The sequence below is a fragment of the Osmerus eperlanus genome, chromosome 11, assembly GCF_963692335.1.
Source record: "Osmerus eperlanus chromosome 11, fOsmEpe2.1, whole genome shotgun sequence".
In the NCBI taxonomy this organism is placed as follows: domain Eukaryota; kingdom Metazoa; phylum Chordata; class Actinopteri; order Osmeriformes; family Osmeridae; genus Osmerus; species Osmerus eperlanus.
In genome coordinates, this window is record NC_085028.1 from 3789624 (window position 1) to 3816462 (window position 26839).

The window sequence follows — 26839 nt, forward strand, 5'->3', positions numbered from 1 at the left end:
GGGCTAGGGATATAAATAGCTGCAACAGGCCGGCCCTATCCACACAAAGTCAGCATCAGTCACAGCGCTGTATTCCCCACACTAGGCCATTGGCGTAGATTTCACTGGGGAAGGAATGTAACATGTAACACCGCACGTTTAAACATTTTGCAGTTGTTCCGCTTCACTTTTTCAATGACCTACATGGTTTGTGGGGACGCAATGCCTGCTGAGTCGACTTCGCACACCAGGGAATGAGCTAGCACTGGACATTCTAAGTCATCACAACTCTTGCCAAATCGCTGTGATGTTGCAACTACAGAACCACTACTTCTGCATTGTTTTGTCCCCAAAAAACATTCTTGTGTTGATTGTGTCAGACATCCCAACCTGCAGAGACTCATTTCCGGGAGGTAGCTCCCGGAAATGAGCTCCCCCCATAACCCCCCCACCCCCCGGGACGCAATCCGGACGCATGATGTACCCCCTCAACCTGCCCCCCCCCCACCCCCCCCACCCCCTAGACGCAATCAGTAATCAGTAAATACCTTTGCAAAGTATTTAAACCTGAAAAACCAGCTATGCCTGTCTTTCTCTGTCTTTCCCTCCCCACACACCACAATATCAGGACTATTCACAGCATTCACACTCGTGTGCACGACATCCACAGGTAAACACTTGACGTGACCTCCTACTTCTTTTTCAACTATCAATTTCACCTGATTTGTTATCGCTTCCAGTAAAGCGAGGCTCAGTGTGTACTGGTTTGGTCTTTTCCAGAGGTCTATCAACTGCTAGCTGTGGTTTCAGAAGTCATGGATTGTGAGCCTGGTCGGGGAGACAGTGGAAGCGCCTGCAAACCAAGTAATAACCCCCACACCAGTATTGACTATAATATTTACATTGAAATGGATGTAGTCACACGTTTTTACCACTCAAAAATACAACCTTCAATAGATATCCATGGTAGTGCAGTCCATGCAAGGCTGTGGTCTTTTTTGCTTTCACTGCATTTCTGTTCCAAAAAAATCAACAGTTTTCCCATGGAACACTAACTCTTCATGTCTTTGAATAAGTGATGATATAGTTATTTATGTGGTTTGCTTATCAGAATTGTAATTCTTACAAAACAGGAGTACTGTAGCACAGACACAGAAAGTATTGTTTAACGTGCATACTGAATGGTACAGTCCTGTCAGAACACAACACCTGCTGGCAGCTATGTGTAATGTTTACCACATGAATAACACCAATCTTTCAATTATTTTGCACAACCAATCCAACCAATCCTAAACCTGAAGAGGCCATTACTGATATAACCAGTCAAAGTACATTCAAGCTTCATCTTTAACCAAAGTCTATTAAATACGAATTGACATTACACAAAAATTTAAAGAAATGGGACCCAATTAATTATTTTTATGCTTGACATTTCTTTCTGTTTATTATTCCACTATAGACACAGTCGTTGCATTTACAGCCAAACTACAAGTCCACCACAGCTATCCAAAGCACGAGGGGGTCCTGAGGTTTACTGATGTACTAATCAACAAAGGAGGGGGTTACAGTCCTGACACTGGCATCTTCACCTGCCCTCAGCCTGGCTTCTACCACTTCACTACTCACATGTCTACTTACGGCAAGGCTCAGTGTGGCATCTTCAAAAATGAAAAGAGTGTTGTGTCTATGTACCACAGCACCCTCCCAGACAAGCTCAGCCAGATGGCTAGTATCAGCAGTGTGATCCAGCTCCTTCCAGGAGACAAGGTTTGGGTCAACCTGTGGGGACCCTGTAGGAATGACATATTTGCAAGTGTCGACAATGACACAGTTTTTGTTGGATTTCGTTTAGGTTAGTGCATCTTTGTTCGTTGTACAGTGTCTGATCAGATATTATACCATCCACACACTGTGTGAATTATCAAGTGACTTTTTCCCCATGTAATTACTGTCAATAAAGTGTTCTGAATTTTTCGCATTCGATGTCTTTTTGTATTGCAATAGCAAGTAGTAAAGCTGGGTCTTGAAAAGGGTGCTTTTCAGTCCTCCACAACTAGAGGCGCAGTGCTGCAAACTTGTCTCTCGTCGTTGCTGCGCATGCGTACATTGTATGTTGTTTTTACCGGGAATTTGCACGGAGTAACAACGACAGAAACCAGCTTGAAGTTACTAGTTGCTGTGTGATCCGCCCTTTTGTCTATTTCTGTATATTTCACATGGATATAGAGGGTGGCACATACGAACCAGGATTCGTTGGAATCCGGTTTTGTCAGGAATGGTAAGAACACATGGCCAGGAAGTGATTGAATGATCATGTGTGGTGCTGATCTTATGGGCTAGCAAGTAAAGGGAGTTTTATTGTCTTGTCTTAGCTAGCTTGTTAGCCTGGCTCTGGAATGACTTAGTAAGCCATGTGTTGAGTAGCTTGTCTGACTTCAACCCTTCTTCTCAGTTAAAGCCTGGTTTGCGTGGCTTACTTGCTTGACTGTCGGCTGCATCACATCTAGAGTGCCACGGCACATGTAGCTACTGTTAGCTAACCAGCAGCTAACAATTGCTTTAACCAAATATTGTGGCGTCTTTTTCAGTAACAACATGTTGTATCCCAAAGAAGACAAGGAAAATCGTATCCTACTGTACGCAGTAAGTCCCCACCGTCACGTCATCACTTCAAAGTAGTTATGTTTTCCATGTACACTACATACTCAGTATCAATGTATCTCATATTGTGTTTGTATTTGTTCTGTAGCCTAGATTGCTTCATTAAATGATTCAGTGTTTGTACATCTCAATGGTCAGTGCAGAAATTGTGACTACCAACAAGAGGCAGACAACAGCTGTATCTACGTCAACAAGATCACGCACGAAGTTGAGTAAGTACATTGACCCCATATGGTTAATTCTGCTTAAAGTTACCAGATCCCCCCCCAAAAAACAAATGTGGGACAAAGACTATGCTTATGTGGGACACGTTACCAATGATGATAGGTAGGTTATATTCTGCCCCTTAGCTCATGCCATCTATTCTTTGCCCTCTGGTTGATTCAGTGGCACACAATAGACTAGGCAAGTTATAGGACTAAACAAATATATTTGAATGAAACTTTCAAGAAAAGCAATTACATTTAGTCATTTAGCAGACACTCTTATCCAGAGCGACTTACAGTAAGTACAGGGACATTCTCCCCGAGGCAAGTAGGGTGAAGTGCCTTGCCCAACGACACAACGTCATTTGGCACAGACTTGGCACAGGGAATCAAACCGGCAACCTTCTGATTACTAGCCCGATTCCCTAACCGCTCAGCCACCTGACTTTTAGATACTAAGGATATTCAGGTGAAGGAGCTTTCCTATGCATTGAAAGTATTTATACACATTTGTCTATCCTTCAATTACAGCAGATTACATCGTATTTCCTTCGTGTCGGCTTCACCCAGTTATTGTTTTTGTGTAACTTTTGTTCCCAGTTTTTGTTGTTGCTGCATTTCTGCATAGCTGCAATGTTCCCCGTTGGGTGTAGCGTAAGCAGCAAAGACTGTGACAGGTCCACCTGCACTTGACTGTGCACAGATTGATTGACATCAAACACAGCCCCGTGATGACAGCCTACGCTGCTTTCTTCACAGCCATTGGACGAAAGCCTGGTTTTACAATTGCGTCTCTCCTGCAGTGGTTTGACTTTCGAAAAGTCAATCAAAATGCGGGACATCGTCTCAATATGTGGGACACAGGATGAGGGATAAAAATGCTCTGCAGTCCCCGCATAAACCGGGACGCCTGGTCACCCTAATTCTGGTCTATATTAAGCACATGGCTGACTCCTGGTTAGGTAGCTGATCTCTCTCCTGCTCTCTCTCTTTCTCTCTGTAGTGAGCTGACGCAAATCATTGCAGATGTATCCCAGGATCCAACACTACCACGGACAGAAGACCACCCATGTCCAAAGTGAGTATTTTTCATAATACACACACACTTGATCATTTGGTTTGAATACATTGCCAACAACAGTTAAGAAAAAAAAATTAAGCGCTCATGCAAAGAATACAACTAAAACCTTACTGATGTCCTTCACTCTGTTGTTATCAGGTGCGGCCACAAGGAGGCAGTGTTCTTCCAGTCCCACAGTATGAAGGCTGAGGTATATTGTTACGGATTCTTTAAGTTACTGTAGTTTAAACTGGCTACTGAAATGATAGTGATTGATGATTGGTTTATGAGTGTAATGGATGATCCTTTACCCTATAGGATGCCATGAGGCTGTACTACGTCTGCACTGCCCCTCACTGTGGACATCGCTGGACAGAGTGAGGAAGAGGTTGACGACTGCCTCCGCAGGTCCTGTTGTCTGTCAAGTCAGCTTCACCATCTTACAAGGGTTTCCAAAATGTCACTGTTTAAAACCAGATACTGGGAAACTGAGGGTCAAGCTTTTTTACTTTTCCCATGGACTTTTCAAACTATGAAAATCGTGTGGTTTGTATGTAAATTAAAGTAAAGGGGAAAGTAAGAAGAAAGACATTATGGATAAATGGCTACAGTAGCAACTGTATGGATATTTTGTTTATATTGTAGTAGTCTTAGTACTTTTTACTGATATGTACCACCTATTTTTGTTTTTTAAATTTAAAATATTAAAAGAATAAATGTGTTCTCCACAAAAAGCAAATAATTGTTGGTCTGCACTTATTGCCTTGAAACAATCCTGTGAGATCCAGAAGTTTGGTGCTTTTCACCTAGTAATGATGGTTTATTTTTCACATAAAAAAAACTGCTACGATATCATTTATATTTACCTGGTTACATTTATGAAAGGATGTGGATTATGAGGAACACAAAATGGACAAGTTCCTGTTGGTATTTCCAGAGTGGATTTATCTACTGTGAAATCGAACAGCACAACTGCATCCTGCGTAATATAGCTAGTCCTCATATTTGCTGGCTGTGCCACGATCGTGTCAAGGTTTAGGTTAACAAGGCAAGTCTGTTTTCTCTGGTATTTCCTCATTTCAGGCCTATACCACAGCTACTGGAATTTTTATTGCTTGTTGAGTAGTAGATTTACAGAGTAGGCTATACTAGTACAGTCCATTTTGCAATGCCTTAATTTAAGGTGACAGACTTTGGTTTGATTTAAAAGCAGTTCCGACCGAAGTAAGCGCGGAAGAGGGAATATCCACGATATCCAGCTCCACGAGGTGCTGCTACACCAACCGGAGTTATTATTCATCTGTGTGTGACACGGAAACAAGGCGTGACTCTCAGTAACCTGTCATGGATTTAAAAGCAAATGACCTGACTAACCTGAAGTGACGGCTGCTGGATGAAACTATAGTGACCGAAGCGGTGGAAGGCAACTTCTGTTATAATCGAAACATGGGTAGGATTTGGTTTTTAAAGTATAACGAAAATATCATTTAAGAATGCTGCGTGTTCAGTTTGTGAATGACTACTCGAATGCGTAGCTTAGATAAACGTCTCTCTTCACAGACAAACAATAGCAACATCTAAATAATAGCATATAGTCTATATATCAAGGGCAGGTTTAAAATGCCACGTGTTCCATTTACAAGTTTCCGTATACATCGTTTGGATTTTCAGAATTAAATTTGTTATAATTAAACTTAAAAACGTAAACGTTTATTTTACATTCATGCTTGTGTAGCAAGTGTAGCAAGTGTAGCAAATAAACAATGCAGAGTTGTATTATTCCCATAAATTTTGCTAGTTTTTTTTTAATTATAGCCTACGTTGACGTTGATGAAAGTTGACATTTACATATCATACTAGTTACATAACTAATAACCTTTCAGTTTGAAGTCGACCATAAGTCCTTATAGCCTATACGCACATGCGGTTACGAATGGGCACTTCATGACACTGGGCTCCTGATCTAATTCAACTTCTCAAATTCAATCATCTTTCGATGTCTTGTCACTCGGTCCAAGAACTATAGCCCACCAACTCTTTGATAGCCTACTTTCTTGTTGTTTTGTCTTTTGAAAATATTTTTCACTGAGTTCATTTCTGTGTTTCTCTCGAAGATGTTTGCACACAAGATCACTGTCTTGTTTTAGCCAAAATTATAAATAGGTTCAGATAGCAGTTTCCGTCGAATTACAGTTCCTGGAGAACTACGGTCAACAATTGCCTGATATCAATTTTCACATCAGGCTATACATGTTTTATTTATAGATGTGTAATAATTTAAAGTACTGACTCTCCTTTTGTTTTGCTATGTCCAAACAATTATGTAAATTACTTTAAATAATTATTTATGTATCTTTTTTTTTTTTTTACAAATACCATCATGTCAGTGTAAAATAATATTTTTGCTATACATTTGCTATACACTTTTTTTTTATAAATAAGAACTTAAGAACTATACAATTTCATATCTTTTCTGTTTCAGTCACAGTGGTTCCGCGCAGGCAGTGGGGAGCGGTGTCCCCTCGGTGCCGTAACACTTTGAAGGGTCCTGCCCAGAGAGCTGTGATACACCACACTGCGCTGAGCTACTGTGAGAGTCCCTGTGAATGTGTGGCAGAGCTCACCCGCATCCAGACAATGCACATGCAAGACAGAGACTTTGATGACATTGGATACAAGTACGCAACTCCTGTCCTTCCATGTAACCTAAAGTTAAGGCATGACTAAATGTAGAATTAATAATACAATTTAGTTAGAACTGATACACCAAAATGTATTTCTTCAAATGAAAATGGTCTGCTCTGTTCTAAACACAATTGGACTATTGGATATTTACTGATATTGATATTGATTTATTTCAGCTTTCTTGTCGGTGGAGATGGTACTGTGTATGAGGGTCGTGGTTGGGGTATAGTCGGAGCACATGCCAAGGAAAACAACCATGATTCTGTTGGCATTGCATTGTTGGGCAACTTCAACAGTAAGAAAAATACAAATGAGAGTAATATATGACATACATATAATGTAAGGTGAATGTGTTATCCATGTCTTTGTACTGTATAGTGGTTCTAATACATGTTTATTCTTTTAGTTGATAGCCCCAGTCCTGCTGCCTTGTCTTCTGTCAGACAGCTTCTGCTGCACGGGATCTCACAGGGATATCTGGACACTAGATATATCCTACTTGGACACAGTGACTTGAGAGACACTGAATGCCCAGGCAAACGACTTTATGCTTCTCTACATCAATGCAAGCCTACCGATTTTTGATTTTGGAAGTGATTTATGTTCCACTATGTGGAGCAACTTTTTGTCCATTACCTTTGGATTAAGCTTGGCACATGATGGGAGTCAGGTGGCTGAGCGGTTAGGGAATCGGGCTAGTAATCAGAAGGTCGCTGGTTCGATTCCTGGCCATGTCAAATGACGTTGTGTCCTTGGGCAAGGCACTTCACCCTACTTGCTCCGGGGGGAATGTCCCTGTACTTACTGTCAGTCGCTCTGGATAAGAGCGTCTGCTAAATGACTAAATGTAAATGTAATGTAATGATGATTACTCACTGGAATAGAAAATGAACCATACTGAGATATAATTTGTTCATACATTTATAAAAAGATTTTTTTTTTGTATTTAACAATCATGAGCTGTTTTATGAAGTTGAAAACAACAAGAACGAAATATTAACTTATGACTGAAAGTAGTTTAACAATTGTGTGGTGTTCGGATCTGTTAGAACCCTGTTCAATTCACACACAAAAAAATAAAATATGTTCACATATTTTTTCAACTGTAGCTAATTTTCTGTAAAGACATCTCCAATAGAAGTGTAATTAAAGTTAATAAAAAAGGTGCCTTTCAGAATGTGTCATTATGTTGCAGCCACCCTAGTGTGTGAAACCATAACGTTGAATGGGGGCACCTGTGCAATGTTACACAACATTATTTCGATGCAACCCTACAGCTCTGGAAAGAATTGAGAGACCACTGCACCTTTTTCTTTCATTTTCAACAGAATGGTAACTTTTGCAGTGGCCTCTTAAATTGTACCCTTCCAGTCCTCACTCAAAATTGTCCTTCTCAACTTTTTTTTAATTGGAAAAAAAGGTGCAGTTGTCTCTTAATTTTTTCCAGAGCTGTAGATCAATTGTAAAAAAAAATCCCAAATTCTACACCAGCGGCGTGCAAATTGGGGGTTGGCATACATAAATTGTTATGGTTGCATTGTTTTAAAACCCAAATAATCGGTCATCAAACTTGCGATCACTGGATGAGTAACACAACACAAACACTATATGCTTATGATACCTATTGCAGAGTGCGCAACATTCCCGACATGTGCTCACTTGCATCGCATGTGGATTGTGGGGGGACCCCGTATCAAATTAAGAAAAGAGTGAAAGAGTTGAACAGTTACAGTTGCTTTTTCCTGTAACACATTTTACCTGTCAACTGTTGGGCAGTATTGCCCTCGAGGTATAGACATAACAAGCTGGGAGCTGTCCCATTCCTTGATTCTTTAAAGGTTTTCGAGTTGTTTGTTTGCTTGCAACCTATACTTTACGAATTTACCCTTGGATTAGTTACACACCTTCACTTAATTCGTCTTTTGATAGACTGATTGCCAAGTTATTGTGAAAACAGATAGAAAGGGAAGGAGTGCAGAGGCGGTCCCAGGGCGAAACTCGGGTGAATGGCTTGAGTTTCACGCTCTTCGGAAGTATTATAATTGAACCTAGAAGTTCATCGATCAGTCAGCGAGATTGGCAGAGCACAAAAGTGATTCGAAGCTTTGGTTGACCATGCGCATTTGTTTCAGTAGGTTAGAAGACGTGTGCACGGGTAATGCTCAAGTGTCTTTTGCGAACATTTTCGAACACTTTAACCGTTGTGTGCTTTATTTCGAGGATTCAAGACATTGTTCATTTCAGGCGTTGCAAAGGGCTGATGATGAACATGGAGGATTTAAAAGCCCCCGTCAGATTTTTTCACAAATCTTCATTCAGCATCAGTAGCCTCTTATTCCGGCGAGAGGGGGTGATGAACGAGGACGGCGCCGCACTGGAAGAGAACCTCTCCCGGAACAATAAGCCCCTGGCCCGAAAGCAGTGTTTTGGAGAGCCATCTAAAACTAAAGATATCGGCGGTCGAGATGAAAAATGTAGCCTCCATGGGGACAAACGCGGTGACACCAAAGTAAAAAATGTGTCAAGAGAAAACGGAGAGCAAGTTGCGGGAGAAAGGAAGTTAAATGGAGGGGTAGAAGGGAAATCTAAACCCGAGAAACCTCCGTTTAGCTATAACGCACTTATCATGATGGCTATCCGCCAAAGCCCGGAGAGAAGGCTTACACTCAACGGAATTTATGAGTTCATTATGGGAAACTTTCCCTACTATCAAGACAACAGACAAGGCTGGCAAAATTCAATCCGACACAACCTGAGCCTAAATAAGTGTTTCGTGAAAGTACCACGCCACTATGATGACCCAGGCAAAGGCAACTACTGGATGCTTGACCCCTCAAGTGACGATGTGTTCATTGGTGGCACTACTGGCAAACTCCGGCGGCGTGCAACAGTGAGTTCCAGAACGAAGCTTGCTATTAAAAGAGGTGCCCGTTTAACGTCCACCGCCGCAGCCGGTCTTACATTTGCAGGGTCATTTTACTGGCCTGTGCCATCTTTTTTAGCTCTACAACCACCCGCACACCCGCACCCGGGCGGAGGGCCATACGTAGGGCCTCATCATTCCAATTATGCCACTTCTGTTCTCTCACAACGGTCACATCACATGACTGCCAGTTCTGGAGCCGACCGGCTGTTCCAAACAAACCAGGAGACGTCTTATTTTGGAGTGAGTTGTGCACAATCCCATCGCCGTCAAATGAGCGCAGCGGCAGCTACAACGTTTACATCCTCGTCGCTACCTTGCGCTTTGTCTCTCCCTAATCCATGCTCCCTCAACATGCTCTCTGGACAAGCCAGTTACTTTTACGCGCACCAGATGCCTCGTTCAGCGACCTTCGGTATGTGCCAAGAAGACCCCTCCGTCTCCAAGACATCTCAAGTTGGACACTTGTTATCAAATAATCCACCGTCGGAATATTTAGGAAGTGTATATGCAGAGTTCCCTAATTATTTTCCTTCAAGTAGCCCCACGACCTCCATTTCGTGGGATGCAGGGAAATGATGAATTTAACTTAATACATAGATGAATGTGTATGCGTAATTGTCTCTTTTAGCCCAATCCTTGTACATTTGTCATGGCCTATCTTATCTATTTGTCATAGATAATGAAACTGCATAGACAATAGTTTAGAATTGTGACTTTAATGGTTGGGCATAAAACGAATCAGAAAGAACATATTTGTAGGACATTGCAGCTTGCAGTGTGAGAATAGCTTTTAATGTAGGCTATATGCTATTGAAATTACCCACTATTTATTTTGCGCATGAGGATGTCGAAATGTAGCCTAGCTATATTTCGGTTTAAAACTCATACTGTGCCGTGTTAGTGTAAAAAAAATCATTCGAATTATGATTTTAAGGTTTTATTATAGCCAATTCCATAGGACCGACCCCAAATGTGACAATCCGTAAATCAATTCTCGTTTTAAACTTTAAAAAAAGACATAAATAGGTAGTCCTACAGGCATATAGGTCCGAACTTGGTGTTCGATATTTTAATAATTGTATGCTTTTGTCTTATCCTATATCTTTGCACAAAGTGCAAAGATATAGGACCTGTCCTATATCTTTGCACAAAGTGCAAAGATATAGGACCTGTCCTGTCCCTGTTTTTACATATCCCATGTCCTGTCCCTGTTTTTACATATCCCATGTTTTGTTTATCTTCCCTATTCGTAGTATTGTGGCTTCGTGTGTTGTGCGTAATTGTGCCGTTTTGCTGTTTTATTAACTCATTAAAAGTTCTTTAATAACAAATCCCTCGGTGGTCTGAAACACTAATTAATGTCTGATTACGGTTTTCAATAGAACGTAAATGTTGCACCGATAAACGGTTTAAAATGTTTTATAAAACTGGAACACATAGGCTCCCATATTTGATTAAAAGTGGGATGACGTCTAATCTCACAATAGAATAGTAGTTGAGTTTTTGAAACTGAATTCTTGGCCTATTTGCTATTGTGGCACAGTTTTCAATTAGACTTATTGCATTATGGTTTATTAGAATTTAGCTTTAGGCCTTTATTCGCTTACCATAGAGCTCTTATGGTCTGCATTACAGTTAGCCAAACTTTGTAGTTATACCACAGTATAAGCCTATTTCAGATACCAATTCTAAGAGGCTGCATAATTTAAGCAGGCTAGCCCATATTATGCTTTTACTTTTGTGATCAAAAGTAACAGTTGGCCTCAAATCAAAGTAGTAGCCTACAAACATTATTTAATGTCCTTAACGGTATTTCACTGTGTTTGATTCTGGCTGCACGTGTCAAACTAAAGATCATCAAAAGTTCAAATCTGAAACTGCGAAGGTGTCAGTGTTACAGAAAGTTTGCAGGCCAATACGCCTAGACCACGATGTAAGTCAAGAGAGATAGACATCACAGCAGGGTGATCTCATTGATCTGGTTCTACTGTTACACTTGCACATTACATCACAGCCTGATGAACCTTCCCTCAACTTTCACGGACTCATAGGATATATAAGTTAATAAAACAGACGTGCGAGGACACAGATATGGACAGTTTTCTGGAAGTGTGCCTCCGCCATGACAAAAGAGGCTTTATGAAGACTAACCACTACTCCAAGCCCGGTCTCGAACACGGTGCTGCGGATGAGCCAAATTGCTCTTGAGACGGATCATGTAACGACAGCGATAGTGTTGGAAACTAATGGAGATACAAAGATAATAACAATATTTTCATGGCTCTGTGAATCCCTCTGATATAACCACAGAGTGGGATGGAACGACAGTTGTGGATCATCAAATATAGCTCAGATACAGGGCATTATCTCGGGGCAACTGTAACACGATCTTAACTTTTGTAATAAATAACATATATTTCTTGACAGGTATGGCTAATAAACCCACACCTCTAAATCACCTTGCGAGGTCTCTACCACAGGCTAGAGAAAATGATTAATGGATGCAAAAGTCATCACACGTGTCTTTCATAGGCACTCACTGACAATCTACAGCCAGGCCACACACACACTCCGTCTTCTTCTTCTCCCCATACACACCACCCTATCGGCATATTTAAAGCCATGACTGAGAAGCTCACTTTACCTTTTAACACTGAAGTTTCGAGGGGCCCTATGGGGGATTTAATCTGGGGCTTATGACAGTCTCCCATATTAAGTAAGAGTGAGTGAAGAGGGGCAAGTGCAAGGCGTTTGGCTGAGGTAGGCAAAGCTATATGTTTCATAATGATAGTCAAGCTTTGTAAACCAATCCTTAACTTGGCTTCCCAAATCAGCACAAGGTGGGTGTGATTATCCCCTAGCAAGTGCCCCCACAGGTAGAGTCGCCACCCTGTGAAATAAGGTGAGTTTGTGGTGCACCACTTGGGCGCCTGCATGTCTCTCTCTAGTAAGCCAATCTCTCAATGTCTCAGCACTATGCATGTATCTCCATCTCTCTCAAACACTTTCCCTGTTTTTGTCACTGGAGACATACAAAAGAGCTACCTGTTAAATTCCCCGACAACTGCCCTTACATGGCTTATGTTTAATGGTTTGTCATTTAATTCACTCTCAGAAATGGTTTGAGGTAGGTCTGGTTGCATTCATGTAAATTAAAGGCTACATGTGGCCTTAACTTTACTTCCCTTCAACATCGGCAAGGCTGAAGAGGTCAGTCAGTGGCTTCACTTGTAGAATAGGGAACATGATAGAAATGTACATTTACATTTAGTCATTTAGCAGACGCTCTTATCCAGAGCGACTTACAGTAAGTACAGGGACATTCTCCCCGAGGCAAGTAGGGTGAAGTGCCTTGCCCAAGGACACAACTTCATTTGCACAGCCGGGAATCAAACCAGCAACCTTCGGATTACTAGCCCAATTCCCTAACCGCTCAGCCACCTGACTCCCTATGTATGGGGATGTATATTAAAATGTATATTAGGATTTTTTTTTTTTTTTTATCAAATGTTTTTATTAATTAAAATTGATTTGATGTTTAAATAATGAGCTTGCATTAGTAGTTGAACCGGTAATACTCAAACCAGAGCCATGGAGAAAAGCTATTTATCTCTGACTCAAACTTGTTGGTAACCCGGAAATAATTACAACCGTTTCACAGAGCGCTCTATCGGTAACCCGGAAGTGGTAGTGTAAACTCAGAAGAGAACCACATGAACGTCGGTGTGACGATAAAGAAGCAGTAGAAACAAAAGTTGCCGGTGGAAATTTGACAATTACTCCCTTAAATACATAAATACTGCAAACATGTGAGTATAAAAAATACGTTACATGATGTATAGACTCAGTAAATATTTCTTAGGACTTGATGCAAAATTAATGGAGAATGTCGACGGCTAAAAAGCTAGCCACAACATCTAGCATGCAAACAATCTCGATAATTTAACCATCTTTTCACTGTAATTAGGCTACTAACTTGTTATTCTACATGGTTTGTATGTTACTGATAGATACCCCTTCTATTATAAACCAGTAACATGAACCTAATCATGAAAGGTATAGTGCTTCAGCTAGCAAGCTATTTGCTAGTTTTTCTTTATCTAAGATACTGCTAAACTCATCAATAGTAGCTAGCATGTTCAAGAGTGAGATTACAGATATGTAGGCTAGTGGTGGTATTTTAAGTAATCCATTCATTTAATCGCGTCTATTTTTCTTGATGTAACTGACTGTTCCCATGTCCCCTTACAGGAGTCTATTAAATAAACCCAAGTCAGAGATGACCCCCGAGGAGCTCCAGAAAAGGGAGGAGGAGGAGTTCAACACAGGACCCTTGTCTGTGCTCACCCAGTCAGTCAAGAACAACACACAGGTCCTCATTAACTGCCGTAACAACAAGAAGTTACTTGGCCGCGTCAAAGCCTTTGACAGGTAAAGTTTTAACTGCTAACAATGAGCAATCCATTGTACAGTGATTTATAGATCTCTTTAAAATATACTATATCTAAGACCACACTCCAATGTAACTGTCTTCATAATTCTCCTTCAAATAGTGCTTTTTTTGCTGTTCTTTGACTAACATCAGCGCATTTTGATTCTCATCAATGCAGGCACTGCAACATGGTCCTGGAGAATGTAAAGGAGATGTGGACAGAAGTTCCCAAGAGTGGCAAGGGCAAGAAGAAGTCCAAGCCAGTGAACAAGGACCGCTACATCTCCAAGATGTTCCTGAGAGGAGATTCTGTCATTGTGGTCCTGAGGAACCCCCTCATTACTGGGAAATAAACTTCTGTCTGGTTGCGTGCCTTTTGATAGAGATGCTAGCAAAGGGCTGTCATTGTGGAAATTCTGTGTTGGATCATTGTGTGTGTGCCTGTTTTGCATCACAAGTTGGTAGTGGGGGAAGGCGATAATGGCAGACTTTGAATTGCTGATCAATGTGTAAGGCATGTACATTTTCTGTTTTGTTTTGGGACATTTTGTCTTTTTTTCATTTTGCTAATTAAAGTGGTGGAGAGGAATTGAAAAGACTTGCTGTCAAGATTTGTACTTTCCCATTCTGTCTTTTACGCGATTATCTACAATTTACTTTTTGCTGAATGCAGTAGATTTGACTAAACAGCTGCCGTATTGGTGAAGAGTGCCATATATAATACATGAATGACATTTGTATAATTCCAATTTATAGTTAAAATGAAAGTCTTCTCGAGTGAGGGGTGCAAAGATCTCTAACTTCAGATTCTTTGTCTCTTCACCCCCCCCCCCCCTCGCCGTCACCTCTCCCCTCGCCCGTTTCCCCTGGCGGAAGCTTGGGTGTCAGTGTTGATTTCAGTCGTCAGTGCTCAATCTGTGACAAACTGCTGTTTAAAGAGGCCCTGCATTATTGATGAGCCCAGATGTGCTGACTGTCACTTCACACCCTGTTCTCTCCGTTTCAGTCTCTCCCTCGCCGCCGTTCATCCCCTCTGACCACTTTGTTAGTTGTCTGGAGCTTCTCTCCACTTCTGAAATTGCATTGGCATTTCACTCGTGGCAACTGTATGGCATATGCTGTCAGCATCGAGATTCAGAGATGAGTTACTTTATTGGTCTATGTGCAGGAGGACTAAGACTGCTTTGTAGGTCTCTTAAAATTACTGGTTTATCACCAGAAATGTGGAAGTTTGGTAGGTTGTCCTGGTGGGTCAAAGGTTACCTTGTTGCCTTTGGGGCATCAAGTTGGGGTCAGTTTGACATGATCACGTTATGTCTATAATCGCTGCCCCCCCCCCCCCCCCTAACAGTTGCTGTTCTGGAAATGGACAGGATTGATGAGTTTTGGAAATAATGTCTGTCTATCATAGAAAATCTTTAGGATTTTCTGATTTATATCAGGATATTCATGATAAGTATGTGTTGGATCCCGATTTGACATATTTGCTATGATTGATTCCTTACTGCGAGCAGGTGTGTTTTTTTTGTGTGCATCTTCTCTCTACAAGTCTATTTCAGACCCACTTGTCATGACTCATACCAAATTTCCTGTCACTGCGCTTTTCCCATGCTCTTTCTTCACCTTCCTTGCCATTCAAGCTTGAGGCTCCTTCGAGTAACAGGTCTGATGTAACCATGATGGGCAAGTAATAGCCTCTTCATGCCCTATATTCCCCTTCATGACACTGTGCCTTGAGGGGCCCAGCACCTGTGGTGTTCTTCCTTCAGCCTGTGTTTGGGTCGAGGTTGTGACTTTGATTTAAAGCTTTCAGGTGAAGCCTCCAGGGATGTTATGGTCTGTAAACTGTATTTGCAAGGATGATGGGCCTTGTAGAAGGTTTGTGGCGAATTGTGTGCCTTTAGTGAATCATTCCTGGTAACAGGGCCGGAGTGGGACCCATTTTCATCCCGTGCGTGTATTGGCCAAAACCAGCCCATCCCCACCAGGGGCCGAGCCATACATTGTAAACATTTGGGGCTTACCCCGAACCTAGGACCTAGTCAAGGTTTGGATGTGAGCTGAAATCGGAACTTCACATGAATGCGACCGCGCATATCGCGCGAACGAGATTTTTTGCATTAATTTCATTGCAAAATAGTTTTTGGAGCTTTGTGTAGGCTACTCATATTGTTACTGTAGAGTTAGTCTATATTTTCCGGAAATTACAACCCACATTTTTAGCTACCTGAAAGATTCGGGGCTTTTGAGAAAACATATTTTTCCCAACCTTCCAGGAACAGATTTATGAAGTGACAGATCTTTTTCACCTGGCTTTTTCAGTTCCGCATCTTTTTACCATCCATTTTATTCTTCTCGCATCAGCTTAATCTTGCTAACTCAATCCACAACAATAAATGATGGTTTAGTGTTGTCTCCATGGCAACAACCTTGGTACACGCGCTCGTGTTTGAGAACTGAAAACGGCACTTTCTAATGCACGTTCGGATCATGCGCTTATTTAAACTAAAACCTTGTAGGCCTATAGCCTATTAGCTTACTGATCATAACAACGATAGCCCCAAAACATTGCGGTTAGCCAAAACATGAAGCATACATTGTGAAAAAAACAAATAAGTGCCAAAGGGAAGAACCATAAGAGCATGTAGTTAAACAAGTTACAATTAAACAACATGAACCTCAAAAGTGCAACCTATAGAAAAGCAAGCAACAATAATATATTTCACAGCGTGTAGCCTACAAGAATTTTAAATCCCTCTATAAGAGTAATTGTGTTCCTGGAGGAAACGATCATGTCCAGCAAATTGTTCCTAAGTTGTATAGGCTACTCCCGGAACAAGTGCGTCTTGAGCCTTTTCTTGAAGGTGGGGAGACAGTCCCATCATTGGGGGGCCAGACAGGAGAAGAGCTTGTGTTGGGACCGGGCGCTCTTGAGCGGTGGGACCACCAGACGGTTGTCAGAAGAACTTAACACATATAGTTGTATTCGGTGTGTGAAAAAAACAAAGAGAAAGCGGGCGATCTGCCGGCCCAATTTATGAGCGGGCAGTGCGGCCCACCGGGAATTCTCCCGATGGCCACTCGGGGCCTGCCGTGTAGCCAGATGTTGTTTGGGTAAATTCAATGTGCTGGACTGACTTATATGAGGATCTCCAGTCATTGCTGAATGGTAGGGCCACTGTGGAAAGAAGAGGTTGAAATTATCTTCTCTCACGTTTCCTCACTATAAGACTCTTAAAAAGTCCAGTTCCCTCCAGATTTTGGAGTGAGTAATCCGCAGCAAGAAGGGGGATGTTTTATTCAGTAGGCAGGCAGGCAAAAGTAGCGATAAGAGGGGAAGTGTGATTATGATAGCGATCGGCCATGCGTCGATACTCTCCCATCCGCGCAACGCGACACCACCGCCAGGCGCGGCTCGCACTCGCCATCGATCGGGCCCAGTAATCTGAAGCGCCGCAGTTTGTTTCCAAGCAGATCTATGGTCGTGGTGTCAACGCCGTGAGGCAGGTGGAGAGAGTGGCAGAAGGTATCAACTCAGTATAAACACACACATACACACCACGCACGCGATAGGTCACTCAGAGAGCTGATTGTGAATGATAAAGTAGCCTGGTCATTTAACATGTGTGACTATACTGTGAAAATAAATTGAGTAGGCCTAGTTGTTGTGCGCCTTCGAAACGGTTTGATAGCCTTGCCTCAAATTGTAGTGTTGAGGGCAAAATGTGAACGTGCTATGAAAATGTGGAACATATTGGTCCAAGTGGATCTTGTTAGTTCAGTTAGACTATTGTTATTTTACATGTTAATAATCAGATTTGTTTAATAAGAGAAATATTGGCTACAACTCTGTGTGTCTACAGCGTTTATCGTATTAGTTTCCCCCCTAAACATGATAGGCTACCACAACTCGCCAGATAAGACAACGGAATGGGACCACGATGTAGGCCTACAGACCATGATAAAAAGGATCGACTGCCATCTAACGGCAATGAATAACGGTGCATGTTATTTAGTCACACTGTAGAGGGCGCTCTTACAATGCAATTGGTGCAATGGGCATTCTGTATTGGCTATACATAGACCACGTAGACTCTGCACCCCTCTCTCTCTCCTCTCACTCTGCTTACATTCCCTTCCTGCCATGTGTGTAGGCCTACATACCTTCTTTCGTGTTCATGCAATTGCATTTATTATCGTATTTAAAGTAGGAAAATGAGGTCATTGTTGTTTAGACAGTTTGCTGAATTTGACTATCTTGTCCATTCTGTAAACAGTTCCTGGAAGACTATTCTACCAATTGTTTGTGTGCAAAACATCTCAATGTGGTTGTGTCATACAGTAAGCTTCATCCCCTTTAAGACTAATACTTAACCGGTCCCCATTTACAGACGGATTGTCATGACCAAGTCAAGTTGACTCTACCTTTCTGTAACATAGAGTGCTGTATACATAATGCGGTCTCTGCAATGGACACAAACACACACAAATGTAATGGTCACCCCAAGCATGATTTCTGCCACAGTCATTTCTGTGTTTGTTTAAACTTACATGGCAATAAAAACGGATTCTGATTCCATTGTTAGATCTCACTCTCACTGTCCAGACACTCAAATATTTCCTTAACCTTTCCTTAACCACTCACTTGTGTCTAACAGGTCTACCAACAAAGTTTACCCTTTTATGGAGCAAGAGAACTGACAGAAGGCTCTAGAAAAGTGACACAAGGAAGGAGAAAAAACTCAAATGGCTGCTGGAGAATTTGCTTGTGACTGATCCACTTTCAAAACCCCACCAACATATACACCACAGTCTCAACCCACACTCACAATTTTTCTCCCCTGTCCTCCACAAAATTACACGCTTGATGGAGAAAAATCTGATTATATAATTAACATGAAGCTTACATAATGGCTTGGAATTGTATTATATTTAAAGCATTGCTGTATGGTGCTGTTTTAGAGGCCAACCACATTTAATAAAAACGGCCATATGACATGACATACTATCAGTTACTCAGCAGATTGTGGAATAGTCATCTGGGTGTGTGTGTTTGTGCGTGTGTTTGTGCTGATCAGTGCTTTAGATGTTTACACATGCAATGCAGACGTAATGCATTCTTTCCTCCTCTGCTCCAGTGAGGAATGCAGTGTATGATTAGGCTATGTCACCTGTGTTACCTTCAACTTGGTTATGGAGATACCAGATTTTTCATGATGTCAAGTAGGCTAATAATCTAGAACACATAGGCCTACGTCCTGTGAGCCTTTTATCCGTAAAAGACAAAGACATAGGCTAATGCGTTTCTGTCCATCTATAATGCCTTTAACACACTTTGTGTGTCGGCCTATGGATATCAGCCTATGGATATCAGCGGTTGAATGCACATCGGTGTGTTAGGCATATACAGTTTAGCCACTAGGGAAAGGAGTTTTTTTTATCAAGCGAGGGGAGGGGTAAGCTTGGAATGAAAGCCTACTTCGGAGCTGGCGGCGGGTTGGGCCAGACACCAATGAATTACACCGACCTGCGACCGGGAGTAAAGACTGGCAAAAAAATCTCAGCTTTGTCGATCAAGAAACGTAAAGTAGTTTACTCTTTGACAAAACATATTTGTTAAAAAAAAACGTAGTTTTTGTTTGATCGGAGAAGGTTTAATCTCTTCGCGCGGACAGGCTATTTAGAAACGATGAGTCTTGGATACTGATTGGAGTTGACAAGCCCGCTCCTACTGTATCCACTCTTTCACCCCCACCCCCTCTTCAAAACCAGGAAATCGTCGAGGTGCTTGTCTTTATCGTGCTTGTGGCACTCACCTTTTTTGCTTGTAGTTGTGAATGTCGCAAGAACTGTCGATTTGTATTTCTTTTTTTGCTTTTTAACCCCCGGGCCGTAGATCTGAAGTCAACGAAACTGCATCGGAGAGGATCTCCGCTCTCGCCTAACAATGAGGTGGGTAAGCGGGTCGTATCTGATCGTTCTTGTACGCTATGTGTGGTTTTTGGACAACCGTACAGTGCAGTAGAGGGAGGGTTTTGCTATTGTAGTCCACAATGTATTGATATAGCATAACTGGCTTAAGTTTTTCGTATGGAGTTTATACCACGGTTTTGACTCAACTCAAGCTGTTGCATGATATGGCTCATCTCGATCAAGAATCAAAGTAACCGTATTTTACTTACAATGTTACAACTGATTTGTTTCACAGGCTTTCATTTTGATCTTATCACTTTTTGTAGCTTGACGAAAATCCCTTCAAGTAGGAGCTAGGCGAACCAGAGCGGTTGGAGTTTCCAGCTCTGTCCGATATCAGTCCATAAGAAACTTCTGCCTGTTGTAACCGCTGAAAAATGCCAAATTGTATTGAAACCAATCTGAAACCTATCTTACCATGTACCAAGTAATTTGAAAAATGACTTACGTGTGTAGGAAGCTGAGCTTTTGCCAGCGGCTTAAGGCCTAGTCGCCTTTCTGTCTGACATAGGCCTACATTTATTGGAAAATCATTTTTTTATGGTAGTTAGATAGACAACGTTGCGTGTCAGTGATGTTGTAGGCCTACGCTGCAGGGTCGTTCATTGTGCACTATTATTAAAATGCAGCTGTCTGGCTGTTGTTCAGCACGACGAAGCCACTTTTTTTTGGGATCCAAAAAGTATTTGTCCCCCCCGTGGGAGTTGACCAGGGTTGTACCCGGAACCAAATTTCCCCATGCATAAAACACTCAAGTCCAGAAATTCCATATCCTGTCACAGCCTGTGCAGTTGGCAATTACATACTTTGAAGCTACATCTCTTGGTTAGGTCATTTCTGGGTCTTGCTTTGATTCAAACTGTTGGCCCCATGAATAAAAAACATACATCGTTTTCAACCAGACCGTTCATTGAGGATGCAGTTTTATGTTATGCCTGTTATGATCTCCGTTAGTTGTACAACTGTAGTTCTTATCTCTAGCTAATCTCATATTGTCTCTACAAAACAAATATGGAGAGCTGCTGGTGAACTTTTCTCCTGAAACAATACACCTGTTGATGTTGTTGTTTTGAACAAGAGTAGTCTTTTTGGTTTAACTGATGTCCCTCAGGAATGTAAAGAGAAAGAGAGGGATTGTGATAGCAGTGTCAGTAATCCCATTGACTAGTATCTGGATAGTGCTTTGACTTTGTTAAAGCCAGCACTGACCTATAGGCCTGCTGAATGAATGGTCAGCTGTCCTAAAGCGGTCACTTCATTTACCTTGCTTGCATAATAGGTGAGGAAAGGAATGTGGTCACATATTCAGGTTCATTGTACTCCACCGTCTCTACCGGTATGTGAGTGGTGACACAACTTTTGATTGGTCAAGTGTTCAACACTTTTTTTCCAGTACTCCAGTACAGACTCCCAAGCTGACACAGCAACTGTAGAAATGCCCACCTCATTCAGTCATCACAAACACATGGACGGCTCTATTTTCTAACCAAACTGGGTGAAATATGCAAATAAGCCACAATCCAACCATCAATCTTTTGCGTTGCTTCCCTCCAGACTGTATAACCTGTGACACAGGAAGTAGTCTTTGTCCGTATGCAGTATAAATCATCTGGTACCATTTTGGATGGTAGACACTATATACTGCTGGACAGTTGGTTCATGCTGTAACAGTACAGGGCAGATTTTAAAGTGGCTACAAAAACGAATGGATTGAAATTCTACTTGCACTTCCCCCGAACTCGCCCCTCGCCCCCCCTCCCCCCATCATTGGTGACCCTGTGACCCCAGGCCAATGGCTGTTGTTTGTATATTCTTCCAACTTTTTAGCGCCTCCCTACTAGGCAAGTCAAGTAATTAGTATATTGGCTAAACATTAGCAACACAGGATTTGCACTTAAATGTCCTTTTGTTGTTTTATCTTTTTATCTATTCACGCAGGGACTCCGCCCACAAGCAATGGCCTCTACTTTCACATTTGATAACAATAAAACTCAGACCTAATTGTGCCTGTGGAAAATCTTATTTGTAATGAATTAAGCAGTTGCTCTTTATTCCCAGCACCTGAAGCAGAGAGAGAAAGACAGTGGGGCTGTGCATGTTGATTAATTCATGATTAAAAATTCACCTCAGAAGAGCTGTATTTCCCAGCTTGGCAGTGTAGCCAGGTAGCTCTTCAAAAAGTTCATCCTTTCAAGGTATCTTGCTAATATAGAACTTTGAGCTCTTGCCTTGTGACATCTGTTTATGTCCAACACTTGATTAACCCTTACATTTGAGCCCAATTGTTTCTACCTCGTCTCACGCACATAAATAGGCCTTTATGTGAGCCTGCCTCAGGATTAGACGCATTGCTACAGGAGTGGCTCAACATACAAAACCTTCTATTGTCTCAGTAGTGACAAATCCAGTTTCCTCGGTTCTAGCTGGTTCTTTTTCTTCTTTTGTCTTGCGTTGAGGCTGCGATGTTCCCTCCACTTGTTCAGGGCCGAAGCTCGCATATGGCCTGATCTGGGACTGTAGCCTGGGGTTGGGTTGGGTTGGGGGGGGGGGTGAAATCCATCTCAATTGTGGATTCACCCCCTGCAAACCGAACAAAAAAACCCCACCTCAAAGTTCACATTTTGTCTTCAGCATCACCCCCGTATTCACATTTTTAGACCTGACTGCTCTGTGTGTGTGTGGCTGTTTTTAAATCCCTGGATACTTGTGATCTACTGTACAGTGTTTCACTAACGGGTCACCTAGCTTCTTCGTAGGATTATCCTTATGGTCGTGTACAAACCACTGTCGGGTGTGTTTTTACAGATGGTTAAAGCAGGATCTGCGCTCAGGAAACTTGTGTGGAAGCCAAGTGTGAGTGGCAATGACTGGACAGTCCTGGGCCCTGACATCATCGTTCTTCCAAAGCTTGTTGTGGGTAGCCATGCTGTAATGATTTAATGCATGGTCAGCAATGGCCGCCTGCTAATGCCCGTGCAGGAGGGTTCAGGATGGTGCCACTCCATAATGGAGCATAATGGACGTGTGTGTGAAACGGTTTTATATTGTCAGACATCACAAACGCACTCTCTCGTGTCAACTGAGCCTCACTTAGGGCACTGGATGAGCAGGACTGCAATGAGAGAAGGCTCTCCTCCAAAAATGCTCTGTTTGATTGTGGTAGACTTAATTCATACATTTTAGTATGAATTAAGGTAGAGATTATGTTTTTAGGGGAGCTATTCAAGTGCAATCTTTTCTTCTATTTTTTTCTCTGACTCTTCGTACAGTGGCATGGGTTAACTATGTTTAAATCATCATTAGCAAACTTGTAACTTCTCCATCTAAGTTTTGAGATGTGCTAAGTGACACATAAATAACACACCATGTTAAGAAGACCACTGATCCTCATTCCATTGCTGCCCCCTCCAGAAACACGTTTACACAGGCATGAATACTTTACAGTGACCACAGTGTTGGCCCAACACTTGAATCTGTGCTTAAAACTGCAAAAATACTAGCTACAGCTAACATTCACCCATGCCAAATTCAAATAAATGATTGTGGTCCGTGGTTCTACTTTGCTTATTGTGTGTATATGTGTGGCGACATTGAGGTTCTGTCTATTGTTACCTGGTCCCTAACGTTGAAATTATTACAGGGAACGAGGAACTGAAAACAAACCCATCTTAGATGGAGAACTGAGATTAAAGCGGTATATATGATATGGTTTGGATATTTTACACTGTTTCCATCACGGTCCGATTTAAGTCAGTGCAGCCAAACTTGACACACCGTATCCTCGTCTCAGGACAGCCAAGAGAGGCGTTTCTCTGTGCCATCCAATACTAGAGGGGAGGGGGGGCTTCTTCCCCAGGATGATGCTCATCAGCTGTAGTCGAGAGAAGGGACGCTTCGGCCTGTAAAAGGAAATTAAACACAGCGAGGAGGGGAGAGTGAGTGAGAGAGACGGCTGATTTGTGTTGTTCCAAATAAGGGCATAGACCAGGCCGGTCACGCCCCACGCCTTTTGAGAGCCGTGAAGGCTAGAATTATACCCCCCCCCCCCCCCCTTTCCTCGACCCTCTCAAGTGGCTAGATCCTGGAGAAGGAGGAGGCCTGCCCACTGACAACCCAAGAAATGTGTGTGTGTCCAATCATCATTTGGGGGGGGTGGGGGGTGGATTCCAGAAGAACACAGGCACTGATGAGTCAGCACACAAAGAATGCTGAGTGGTTTTATATTTCAAGTCTGACAGGGAGAGCAAGACCTCCAAAAAGTCTGTGTCTGAACCAAACTGAATACAGATGGCGAACAAAGCTAAAGCCGAATCGGAGCCTCAGGCGGCAGGGACGAGGAGACGGCTGTAAACGGTCCAGAAAGCCCACCTAGACGGTACTGTGTGGCTGATTCTGAGAGCCCTGGGAAAAAAAAACATAGCCTGCAGCATGTGTGTTTGCAGCAGGCTAGAACCTGTGGAGCTTCAGGAATGAGAGAGGGAGAGAGAGGGAGAGAGAGGGAGAGAGGGAGAGGGAGAGAGGGAGAGGGAGAGAGGGAGAGGGAGAGAGAAAGGGAGAGGGAGAGAGGGAGAGAGGGAGAGAGGGAGAGGGGGAAGGTGAGAAAGTTGTTCAGGTTAAGACATAGCTCCTGGTCCTTTTTTTTTTTTTTTTTTTTTTTTTAAACCCTAGTCCAGAATCCGTCGAACGGAACCCGGACTCCAAAAGACACGAATATAATTCGAGTTTCCTTCAACCCCATCTCACTACAGTGGCGTCTGCCTGTGAGGTGTCTTGGCCCCCAGATGTTGATATACGTGCTTCACAGTCCACCGTTGTTGCTCTACTTGTTCAGAGAAGACCTGTCTGTGTCTGTCGTATGGCCTAGGGCTGTGTGTCACGGTGTGACGCCACTCAAATGGCTGGAGGCCGTGTGGGCGGCTCGCTGTGCTGTACCTTTTGGACTGGTCCCTTCAGCAGGTCTGGATGATGGGCGAGACTTGCGGTAGATTCATACCAACTAAAACTTCTGGTCTTTTTGTGGCCTTTGCTGCTTTTAGAGATTGTGACCGTGTGTGTGTGTACGTGTATTAGGAGGAAGAAAGGGGAAAGAGTGTTTATCTCTGTTCATGATTTTCTGGGTTACAGCCTCACAGTCAACGTTTCATGCGTGTTTGTAGGTTTGCATGGGTAGGTCCACGTGGACCTGCACTAGAGAGAGAGAGAGAGAGAGCAGGTTGTATGGTGCTTCATGAAGACTGTAGACCAGGTTATTTTTACTCTTCCTTTAAGAATGTGTGATGTCCCCATCTGCATCATCATGTACCTCGCCGAAATGGGGCCTCTATTTTTATCAGGCATGAAAGAGGGACTAGGTGTTGGTCAGAGTATTGCTTGACATTTTTATAGAGTTTATAATTTTGTTCTCCCTTCCTGTACTTCAGCTTTTCAACAGGGTTTAAGAATGGCCTGAGATGGAGGAACGTTCAATATTTTAACTCTCCTTTTCATGCCTTTTCTAAAGGCAAGTACCCTTTCACAGTTCTGAATCAGGCCCTAGCCCGTCATTACACACACCCACTGTGTGTTTCAACATGACTTATACCATTCATATGCTCTGAAACGTGTAAGATCTCCAAGACCATATTCACACACAAATCGTCCCATTTTCTGAAGGGAAAAACACACATTTTTAAAGTCTGAAAATGGAAAAAGAAGGCAACTATAACATGTCAAAGTCCTGGCTGAGCGTCGTATAAAGACCCCGATTGACAGAACAGGGAGCCATGGATGTAGGGAAATGAGACACTGTGGTGAAAGCGCATGGTGGTAGTCTCGGGTAAACAGAGAGAAAGAGAGAAAAAATGGAGGGAGGGGGCAGGGATACAGAGGCACTGGGCCTGCCCGTACTTGACAGTACTTTTGGTAAAGCTGTAAACACAGCCTTATACAGACATGGAGCGTGTGCCCCAGCCTTGCGCTGCAGTTTCCTGTTAACCCCTCAGTGACCGGCAAACTCGGTACTGCTAGGCTATTGGTTCTCCAGACTAGGAAAGTTTGTGTTTGACTCGGAGCCAGCGAGGGACCTGCAACAGACGGAATCGATTTTTTAAAGAGGAACTCAAAACGTACCACTGTTCTGACCTATATGCCTATTGTTTTTCCTCTGCTCATTTTCAGGGTGTTTCCTGTTATTAGTAGGTTTATCTAAGGTGTGTTTCTTTATCTTGATCAACACTTTTGATAGCAGTGCTTGTTCTCAGGAACAGACTGACTTGTTTCACCATGCAAGCCAAGCTACGCAACCCTTGAAATATGTGATTAAGGGTTATTTGTAATGCTTAGACTCTGAAAGAAAAAAACATATTCAACCAGTGACCAAGTTTGAGCTCACTTTCAAAACCTCTTAAGTCAAGTAGTCAGCTAGTTAACACTTGGCTTAACTCCACTTTTTTACACTCCCTGGATCACAACAAAGGATTGTTTAGCCTCAGCAGAATTTAAATTCATTTTTGGCATTTCTGATCTTAAGAAGATGATGTGTGTGAACTCTGTGCACACTAGTGTGTTCACAAGTGGAGAGAACACTAGCAACCTATTGTGCCTACTTTTGTTATGATTTTTTTGGTGTGTGCATGTGCGTCCTGCTTTTATACGAGTCTCATATAAGTCTCAGTATCTGTATACGAGTCTCATATGAGTCTCAGTATCTGTATATGAGTCTCAGTATCTGTATATGAGTCTCAGTATCTGTATATGAGTCTCAGTATCTGTATACGAGTCTCATATGAGTCTCAGTATCTGTATACGAGTCTCATATGAGTCTCAGTATCTGTATACGAGTCTCATATGAGTCTCAGTATCTGTATACGAGTCTCATATGAGTCTCAGTATCTGTATACGAGTCTCATATGAGTCTCAGTATCTGTATACGAGTCTCA

General features: G+C 42.4%; 4 protein-coding genes and 1 long non-coding RNA gene across 5 annotated transcripts; all 5 read left to right on the top strand.

The window, feature by feature from the left end:
• The first annotated feature begins 598 nt into the window (after positions 1–598).
• On the top strand, positions 599–1577 carry LOC134029069 (uncharacterized). Its single transcript, XR_009931610.1, has 3 exons — positions 599–649; positions 760–1307; positions 1439–1577. It is a non-coding gene; the product is annotated as an uncharacterized LOC134029069 (long non-coding RNA).
• Positions 1578–2091: 514 nt separating this feature from the next.
• On the top strand, positions 2092–4642 carry polr2i (RNA polymerase II subunit I). The gene is made up of 6 exons (XM_062472757.1): positions 2092–2257; positions 2568–2622; positions 2779–2852; positions 3850–3924; positions 4066–4117; positions 4225–4642. Exons 1-6 carry the CDS (start codon positions 2196–2198, stop codon positions 4285–4287), a joined length of 381 nt encoding a protein of 126 aa, XP_062328741.1. The 5' UTR covers positions 2092–2195; the 3' UTR covers positions 4288–4642.
• A 297-nt stretch (positions 4643–4939) lies between these two features.
• On the top strand, positions 4940–7753 carry pglyrp5 (peptidoglycan recognition protein 5). The gene is made up of 4 exons (XM_062473078.1): positions 4940–5356; positions 6389–6584; positions 6768–6886; positions 6998–7753. Exons 1-4 carry the CDS (start codon positions 5353–5355, stop codon positions 7174–7176), a joined length of 498 nt encoding a protein of 165 aa, XP_062329062.1. The 5' UTR covers positions 4940–5352; the 3' UTR covers positions 7177–7753.
• Positions 7754–8860: 1107 nt separating this feature from the next.
• On the top strand, positions 8861–10505 carry foxg1c (forkhead box G1c). The gene has a single exon (XM_062473328.1). It carries the CDS (start codon positions 8861–8863, stop codon positions 10091–10093), a length of 1233 nt encoding a protein of 410 aa, XP_062329312.1. The 3' UTR covers positions 10094–10505.
• A 2662-nt stretch (positions 10506–13167) lies between these two features.
• On the top strand, positions 13168–14634 carry snrpd2 (small nuclear ribonucleoprotein D2 polypeptide). Its single transcript, XM_062472716.1, has 3 exons — positions 13168–13326; positions 13769–13948; positions 14128–14634. Coding segments are annotated over exons 1-3 (357 nt in total). The 5' UTR covers positions 13168–13324; the 3' UTR covers positions 14303–14634.
• Positions 14635–26839: the final 12205 nt, after the last annotated feature.